This window comes from Penaeus chinensis, chromosome 19 (assembly GCF_019202785.1).
Source record: "Penaeus chinensis breed Huanghai No. 1 chromosome 19, ASM1920278v2, whole genome shotgun sequence".
Taxonomy (NCBI): domain Eukaryota; kingdom Metazoa; phylum Arthropoda; class Malacostraca; order Decapoda; family Penaeidae; genus Penaeus; species Penaeus chinensis.
Genome location: NC_061837.1, coordinates 3,306,894 through 3,316,893, shown reverse-complemented (window position 1 = coordinate 3,316,893; position 10,000 = coordinate 3,306,894). Strand labels below are relative to the sequence as shown.

Here is a 10,000-nt window from a genome sequence, read left to right as displayed (position 1 = left end):
TTTCCTCTTCCTTCTCCCTCTCCCTCCTCTTCTTCCTCTCCCCCTCTTCTCTCTCTCCCTCCCCCACCCCCTCCTCTTCCTTCTCCCCTTCTCTTTCTGGCTCCCCTCCCCTGCCTTTCTCTCTTCCTCTTTCTTGCCTTTCCTATTTCCCCTTCCTTCCCCTCTTCTGAATATCTGCTCTCTTCCTCTTTCATACTTTTCCCCTTTTCCCCTCTTCTGAATATCTGCTCTCTTCCTCTTTCTTACTTTTCCCCCTTTCCCCTCGGCTGAAAATCTGCTCTTTTCCTCTTTCATACTTTTCCCCCTTTTCCCTCATTCCCCTCTTCTGAATATCTGTTCTCTTCCTATTTCTTACTTTCCGCCCCTTTCCCCTCCTTCTCCTCTTTCCTCTTATTCATCTTCCACTCTTCCCCCCTCTACCCCCCCCCAATAAAAATGATTATCACGCACCCTTCCTCTCATCCTTAGCATCCCAAGTCCGTATCATCTCAACCATCCATCCCCAATAAAAATATAACGAATGATGAGAATGGAAGAAAAGGGTAAATTAAGCTATTAATTATAAATGATACATTTATAGAAATAAAAAGCGTTATTCTCACTAGCGGCTCTTCCGTTCTCTTAACCCCCACCCCCCCCCCTTTTCTCCCCCCCACAGGGCTCTGAAACCTGCCTGGCCGTCTTTAGGACTAAGAAATAAGAAAAAAAAATAGGAAAATAATACCAAAATAATCCTTATTCTCCCCCCCCCCCTCTTTCCGTTCTCCCCCCCCTTATCCCCCCCCCACCCACAGGGCTCGGAAACCTGCCTGGCCATTTTCTCGACCAGCTTTTTAGCCATCTTTAGGACTGAGAAATAAGAAAAAAATAGGAAACTAATACCAAAAGGATACCAAAATAATCCTTATTCTCACCCCCCTCTCTTCCGTTCTCCCCCCCCCCTTCTCCCCCCCCCCCACAGGGCTCGGAAACCTGCCAGGCCATTTTCCTGTCCAGCTTTCTAGCCGTCTTTAGGACTAAGAAATAAGAAAAAATAGGATAATAATACCAAAATAATGCTTATTCCCCCCCCCCCCCCTTTCTCCCCCCACAGGGCTCGGAAACCTGCCTGGCCATCTAGTTTTCTAGCCATCTTTAGAAATAAGAAATAAGAAAAAAATAGGAAACTAATACCAAAATAATGCTTATTCTCCCCCCCCCCCCCTTCTCCCCCCACAGGGCTCGGAAACCTGCCTGGCCATCTTCCTGCCGGCGCTGGTGATGGGCAACTTCATGGTCCTGAATCTCTTCCTCGCTCTCCTGCTCAACTCTTTCAACTCGGAGGAGCTCAAGTCGCGCCAGGACGACATGGAGGACGAGTCGCGCGTCCTTCAGCTGTTCATCCGGATTCGGGTGATTGTGGTAGGGCGGATGTCCTTGGCGTGAATGCGATCCCTTTTATGGCACGAAGGATGCTCTTGGCGAGGGTCACGTGGTCTCAGAGGCGCACAGGCACACACGCACTCATACGTGTCACTTGCTTGCACCTTCTTCGTCTTCTTCTTCGTCTTCTTCTCCTTCTTCTTGTATATTTTTTTGTTGTTCTTCTTCTTCTTCACTCTGTCTCCGTACTTCTTCGTTGGGTGAGATCTGGAGGTCCGGGGGGAGGGGAGGGGAGAGGAGGGGGAGGTTTTAATCGTATATGTTTATTTCTTTCATCAGTTTTTGCGTTTCTTTCTTCCGTTCCTATGCCTGCTGCTACTGCCATTATTTCTATGAAGAGTACTATTTCTACTACTACCAGTATTACTACTTTTACTGCTGCTGCTTTTACTACTATTGCGACTACTATTACTACTACTACTCCTATTACTACTGCTACTACTATTACTATTACTACTATTATTGCTACTACTAATATTACTACTACTACTACTACTACTATTACTTTTACTATTACTGTTACTGGTACTGCTACTACTATTACTACTATAACTACTATAACTAGTACTACTGCTACTACTACTACTATTACTACTACTATTACTTTTACTATTACTGGTACTGGTACTAGTACTACTATTACTACTATAACTAGTATTACTGCTACTAGTATTACTACAACTACTATTACTACTACTACTAGTGCTACTACTACTACTTCCTCTACTACTACTACTACTACTACTTCCACTACTATTACTACTACTACTAGTGCTACTACTACTACTTCCTCTACTACTACTACTACTACTACTTCCTCTACTACTACTACTACTACTACTTCCACTACTATTACTACTACTACTACTATTACTATTACTACTAGCTCACTAAACCAACCACTCTTACTACTACTATTGCTCCTACTATTACCACTACAACTACTACTACTACTACTATCACCTACAATTACTACATTTTTGTTTCGTTTTCTAATTTATTGTGTTTATTTAAATTCTTATCTTCCTTATTTTCTTCACTTCCCTCTTTCTCCTCCTCGGGCCTCCTAACCTATTTTTTTGTATTTGGATGAATGAGGGAGAAGAATGGAAGATAAATAGAACATGGAAAGTAAGATGAATAGAAGAGAAATAAAAGTAATGAATGAATGGAATGGGATGAAAAAAAAAATGATAAAGATGGGATGGATAGAAGAAAACGATAAAGATAGGGTAAATGGGAACAGGTGAGAAAGAGAGGACGGATAAGAAAATGGTAAAGATAGGATAGACAGAATATAGTGATAACGATAGGATGAATAAGAAGAATAATGAAGATAGGGTGAATAGAAAGAAAAATTAGTGAATGATGAGGAGAAAAAAGGGAAAATTTTGGATAAATAGAGGAAGAGCAGTTGGTAGAATGATTATAAAAATAAGAATAAGTGGAGGAAATGAAAATAGGGGGAATAAGAAAATAAAAAAGGAAAAGATGAATTGGAAAAACAATAAAAAATAGAAAATGATAAAATTTATGATTCACTATTTAATCATTTAAATTAACGAGGGACATTTAATTCACATTAGAAAAAAAAAACAGAAAAAAAGAGACAGACAGACTAAGAAATGTACTTAAATGATTTTAATATCTTCGTCTTCGTCTTCATTTATTATGTTCGTCATTTATCAGCTTCGTTTATTGGGGCTGTTATTATTGTTGATATTATTATTGCTATTTTCATTGTTATCATGTAGACGAGGCCATTAACGTTTATCAACAGGATTTGCAACTTTCCTCCGCAACATTCACTAAACTTTAAAACAACTTTTGCCCAGAAAAGTTTCTCTTTTGAAAAATGAAAACGCTTGTCTTATTTTTTTTCGTGATTTTGGGTCACATTTTAAGTCGCGAAATTAATGGGTTGTTTATCACGAACAAAAAAGAATAGATGATATATATATATAGATATATAGATAGATAGATAGATAGATATACACAAAAGAAGTGTAGACTTTATGCAACAAAGAGAAGTGACGAGGACGATGAATAATAAGGAAAATGAATATTCAATAAAACATACATCTACCATATAACTATCGATCGTGCAAACTATCATCAATAAAAGAAATTGCGTGGAAAGGAAACCCCGCATTATGGCGCCAAAATCATGGGGGAAAAAAAACATGCACTAGGAGGCCTTCGCGAGCATAACAGGCGTCGTTCATGACACACACTAGTAAATAACGACGGACCCTTATCTGTGAGGTTCACTAAGGTGTCTAGGGCTCGTTTTCATCATGTTGATAATCTCCGGGGTGGAATGTTAACACGGGGGAGTCTTGCGTTGGTGCAGGACCGCCCCCTCCTCCCTCTCTCCCTCTCTCCCTCTCTCCACTCCCTCTCTCCCTCTCTCCACTCCCTCTTTCCCTCTCTCCCTCTCTCCATTCCCTTTCTCCCTCTCACCACTCCCTCTCTCCCTCTCTCCCTTTCTCCACTCCCTCTCTCCCTCTCTCCCTCTCTCCACTCCTTCTCTCCCTCTCTCCCTCTCTCCATTCCCTCTCTCCCTCTCCCCACTCCATCTTTCCCTTTCTCCACACTCCCTCTCTCCCTCTCTCCCTCTCTCCACACCCTCTCTCCACTCCCTCTCTCCACTCCCTCTCTCCCCCTCTCACCTTTTCTCCCTCTCCTATATCGACTCCCTCTCTCTCTCTCTCCACTCCTCTCTTCCCCTTTCCACTCCCTCCCCTCCCCCTCCGGTTCTTTCTCCTGCCCTTTCTGTTCTGGCTCTTTCCTTCGTCTCTTTCTTCTCCTTCGTCGTTTGCACTTTCCTTTTCTGTCTTGTTTCCTCTCCCCTTTTTCCTCTCTTTACCTCCAGCACTTTGCCCCTTTGTGTGTTCTTCTCTCCTTACTTCTCTTCCTCACACTTTCCCTGCCCCTCTTCAGCCTTTCCCTCACCCTCTTTATCTATCTTTTCCCTTCCTATTATCCTCCTCCTTCTCCTCCTCTCTTCCTCTCTTCCTCTCATCCTGTCTTCCTTTCCTTCCCCCACCATCGCCGCCAGCTTGCCCATCCTTCCTCCTCCCTTCCTTCCTCCCTTCCTTCTTCTCCTCCCTCCTCTCCTTTTCTTCTCTTTCTTTCACCCATCATCGCCCCTTCCTCCTGGGTTTTCTTTCTACCAAACAAGAGAATTAGAGAAAGAGAGAGAGAAGGGAGATAGAGATAGAGAGAGAAGGGGAATAGCGGTATAGAGAGAGAGTAGGGGGATAGAAAAAGAGATAGAAGAGAAATAGCGATATGGAGAGAGAGAGAGAGAGATAGAGAGAGAGAGAGATAAGGAAAAGGGAGGGGAAGAGACAAACTCGAAATGAGAATGACCGAGCGATGGAGAGATAAAACGAGGGAGGGGATGAGTAAATGAATAATATACATAGAAGGACTGAGAGAGAGAGAGAGAGAGAGAGAGAGAGAGAGAGAGAGAGAGAGAGAGAGAGAGAGAGAGAGAGAGAGACCAGCGAAACAAGGCTCTTACCAGCACAGTAACCTCCTGGTATTGGCAAGGTGAATGAATCCCCACGAGTGTCAAGGGGGAGCGGAAGGGGAAAGGGAAGGGGAAGGGAATTAGCTCTCTACCATTGTAAAAATAAAAGTATTTAGGCCTGTTACCACCTGCAGAAACGCACTCTTAATCTGCAATCGTATTCACCAAATCTGCAATTGTCAAAATATCTTCTTGAGTCAAGTTAAAAAAAGACAAGCATGAAGTCACAACGCAAGCATGACTGTAAATACAAAAAACTTGTATATATATAGCGTATTTGTATGCGTGTACTGTATTTAGGACACATGTATATATGAGAGCACATGTAGTAGACTAATCCTTTGATACTGTATCTTCCCTGTCACATTCAAGTCTCAATAAGCACTTTAAGGCATTTATAACCACAGGGTTAAAGACTATTAACCACTTATTCTAATTACCTGCACTAGTAACAAATGCGTTGTTGACCTTTTTTTTATTAATAACTTAATGCAATTGTCAATATTTTTTGACGCGCAGGCCGGTAAGTGGCATTGATATATGTTATATATTTTCTCTTAAATGAATAGGTCATGGCTAATAAAAGGATGACACTGAGAGAATTTTACGAAATATAAGGAATATCATTATCTAGAAGAAGAAACTTGAGGATTGTTTGACAGCAAAACAAAAGCTAGGGCATATTATTACCTGTCATTTCCTATCGGGATCTTCTCTCCTCATGTGCCCCCCCCCCCCTTCCCCCGCCCCTACATCTTGCAGGAGAGCCTTTTTCAACGCAACAAGAAGGACCAATCCGACAAGGAAGGGGGAGCTGACGAAGGCGACGAAGATGGAAGGGGAGGCTTCGAGGACGAGGACGAGGAGAAGAAGAAGATCAGGCTGGACGAGGAGGAGGGCAAGCTCCCGTTGACCCAGGGCGGCGACGCGATCCCGGACAGGGGCGTGGTGAAGCAGGCCATCAGCGAGCCCGAGATCAGGACGCGCTGTGACGAGGAGATGACCTCGAACGACCCTCACCTCATGGGCTACAAGAGAATGACTGTTGCAGGTGAGTAGCTGTGCTTGATTTTGTTTTTCTCTCTCTCCCTGTCTCTGTTTCTCTATCTTCTATTCTCTTTCCTTTTAATTTCGTTTTGTCCTTTCTTTTATGATATACCCTTTTTTTTCTTTGTTTCTGAGAGGGTCTACCAAGAGGGGATAATAGAGGAAAGTAAAATGTATATATAAAATGCGCGAGAGGCGGATGAAGAGGGGAGGATAAATGAAAAAAAAAGGTAAAAAAGGTGTGAAAGGGAGAAGAGAGAAATAATAAAACATTATTAAAAGTGGAAGACGTGTGTCTGAGATTTTTTTTTTTTTTAATAAGAATTGGCTGGAAGTGAATTTCGCAAAGGACTGGATATTTGCTCTTTTTTTTTCTTCTTCTCCTTATTGTTCTAATTCTTATTCTTATTCTTGTTATTATTCTTATTCTTCTATAACAGGATTATTCCTATTTTATGTCTCTCTCACCTGCAGTATAATTGATATTAAAGTTAATTCGATGTTTTCTTTTGACTTAAGATTAATATCCGTGATGTCGGTTAAGTAGCCTTTCTGTTAGTGATGTTCTGTCTCTATCCAGCACGTGAGACTGCTGTTAAACCCTGTGGTGATAATAATGATGATAAATAATGATAAGAATAAATAGAAATGAAAATATGATAAATAGGATGATTTATATATATATAAAATCTGCCTTGTAATGAGAAAATGCTGTGACATTAGACCCCGGAGCAAGTATGTTAACATTGGTTCAGCTCTCACATTTCTCGATCAGCTTGATTGAGGAACATTTGTGTTTTATATACTGGTATTTATTGTATGTTTTGTTATTCATCCATATTTATTCTCCAGTTGTTGTTCACTGATTTGCAGTATAGATTGTTTAAGAAAAAACAACCATTTATGTTGCTCTGTTTTTCCCCTTGCTTTGTATAAATGATTTCGTTGGGTCATTGTTTCCCTTTCAGTGGGGAAAAAAAGTAAAAAAAAGTGCACTTGGAATTATGTGCAAATGTGAGAATGAAGAATGTTAGTGAGAGGAAAAAAAAACGTAATGTGATGTGTGTGTAAAAGTTTGCTTAATGTGGGTTGCATGCGATTTATTTTTAGGTAATTTTAAAAATTTTGATTTCTTCAGCTGTCTATTATTTTCGTGTTGGCCTAATTACCAAAGGAAACTGGTCACGGTATTTGCAGTTTTATATACTATGATGGAATGTTGAATCTCTGGTAAAACTACTGGACATTCTAAATCCCCTTTGTTAGATGATGAACTATGACCAACTCTCCTACTTGTGATATAACGTAAGTTTGATATATTCGTTATACCCTTCAGTTATATACCTTCGTCATGCCTTCGAGGAATGTGTACTTAGAGCTTTCTCCTTAATGATGCCTCTAATTCATGTATTTGTGTGAGGGAGAGACAAAACAAACTTGTTGTTCTGATATTTATACTCTTTTAAAAAAGTGAGAGAAAAAAGAAAGAAAAAGAACATGATTTCTCTGTCTTCAACACTCATAAACCAACACTGTTTGTATTTACTTTATTCTGCTGTGTATTCATCTACCTCGGTGTCTCTTAAACACTAGTTTTATTAGTCCTATTGTATCATTGTATCTTTAAAGCATATGCATAATCCATCGCCGTGTGTTATTATTCTTTCATTTATCAACCCCCCCCCCCCCCTTTTTACTCATTTTAGTCAAGAATCGCCTCAATAGTGAATTGGCTCGCCAGCCTCAAGAGAACGGACGCTTGCAGAAGATTTTGATAAACGGAAAGAAAGTTAAATTTCAAGGTAATCTGTCTCAGGTAGACATTTATTTAGATAGATAGTGAGTTCTAGAAGAAAATATGTATATTTTACTATACATATATATCATACACATCTCTCTTGGATGTCGCTATCTTAAAATGGCACGTAACAAATAGCTTGTATTTGAACACACCCGTTAACGGTCTTTTTTTTTTTTTTTTTTTTGAGAAAAGGAAAACAATAATAAGGACATTTTGGTTTCTCCCTTATTTATTTTTTGACCCCTTCTCCTTATTTGCTGTCTTTGCCTTTCTATTTTGTGACCGGCCTCTTTTTTTTCCCTGATTTGACTTTTTTGTCTCTCTTTTGTCGTTTTATGAGCTTCTGCTTCGAAACACCGAGACTTTTTTTTTGCGTAGTTTGAAAACCCAGCTTCAGAGTGACCAGAAACGGAGCCTAGATCAGCTCTCTTAGATTATATATATTCCATTCTTTATTTTTTTTTATTTTTTTTTAAAGCAAGGGATATAAGATGATTTTGGAATATATATTATTTTTTTAATATATATATCTCGCCGAATGAGATTTTTCTTTTTCCAAGTAAAAAGAAAAAAAAAAAAAAGTTAGATGGTGAAATAATAACCCATATGTAAAATAATGATAATAACAACAATAATAATAATGATAACCGGACCCCAACAGTGTTTGACAGAGTACTTTCCGCACTCTACTCCTGAGATGTGTCCCGTGTGTGTCCTGTGTTGTATGGTGTGTACAGTGACCCCCTCTCCCCCTTTTCCCCTGTCACAGCACCTAAAAAAGTGAACCATGGTGCTGTACCTTTGCACGATGAATTTTATCTGTAGTTTGTAGGAGTTTTATACAGCATACGTGGGGAGGTATGTTTTTAAGTCTGTGCCGGGTAGAATGCTGAAGTAAATTCACTTTTCAAGTTAATATACCTTTGGAAGACCTAGGATCCTAACTATTATTTTTTGAGAAATCACCATTTATACCCATTTTTCGATTAGATATTTTTTTGTCTATTAAGTCATTTGTATAAATATGAAGAGAAAAAAAACATGAGTGATGCATATGAGTTTCTATTTGCAAACACGTAGGTCAGTAATTATCACTTCTGTTCCGTGTAAGACCAAAGTTGTGTAGTAAGCTTGGGACCAGCCTCAGGTCCGTTTTGGAATATGGACTGCGTCAGCTGCTAAGTGATAACTAAGTGACCAGGAGCTTGTTGCTGCAATGCGAGATACTGTATCAGAGCTTATTTTATAGTGATGGCAAGAATAATCTAGTAGAGATTATGCTACTGGGCATTTATTTTGCAAATGCTTAAGGAAGGCATACTTTCTACACATGCTTTTAAAAGAGAGAAAAGGTTACATGACCTCCTGCTTTAGATTATAGCACTGCATCATTGTAATAATCTTAATGAATGTACTTTTATTTCATGAATGAGTATCACATTCTGTAGACTTCCTGAATAACGATTCGGAGATGACGAAGCGGAGATGATCCCAGCTTCCGAGCTCTTCCTTTGTTTCTTCTTCTCTCGTTGTCACTTTGGTAATCACGATGTTGACGTTATATTGCCCATCTCCCCCATAATGTTGATGGCGTGACCCTGGTCCCTTGGTCTGGCAGGTGAGGAGGACCGGACTGAGATCATCGAACTCCTCGACTTCCGCTCAGACCAGCCGCAGTTCGCGCGCTGCGGCGGCCGCGCGGCCCCGCGCCGCAACCACGAAAACGACCTCCGCGACTTCTCCTCGCGAGACGCCTCCCAGGAACGCCGATACGACGACCACCGCTCGGAAGACCGCCGGAAGGAGGAACGCAGATCCGAGGAACGGCGCCCCGAGGACCGAAGGGGCGAGGATCGGCGGTCCGAAGAGCGGCGAGCTGACGAGCGCCGCCTCGAAGATCGCCGACCCGAGGATCGGAGAGCGGATGACCGTCGCCTGGATGAGCGGCGGTCCATGGAGCGTCGCGGCGAGGACCGACGGCCCGACGATCGCCGACTCGAAGATCGACGAACCGATGAACGCCGCCATGACGATCGGCGAACGGACGATCGGCGAACAGATGATCGGCGAAAGGACGATCGGCGAACAGATGATCGGCGAACGGACGATCGGCGAGCAGACGATCGGCGAACGGACGATCGGCGAGCAGATGATCGGCGAACGGACGATCGCCGGCATGAAGAGCGCCGAAC

General features: G+C 41.4%; 1 protein-coding gene across 1 annotated transcript in view; it reads left to right on the top strand.

Annotated features, from left to right (window-relative positions):
- The window catches only part of LOC125034884 (sodium channel protein 60E-like), a 52,564-nt gene that overhangs the window by 4,824 nt on the left and 37,740 nt on the right, over positions 1 to 10,000 (top strand). The window contains exons 3-4 of the mRNA XM_047626932.1: positions 1,219 to 1,401; positions 5,723 to 6,011. Of these exons, the coding sequence (XP_047482888.1) occupies positions 1,219 to 1,401; positions 5,723 to 6,011 (472 nt within the window). The remainder of the gene's footprint in view (positions 1 to 1,218; positions 1,402 to 5,722; positions 6,012 to 10,000) is intronic.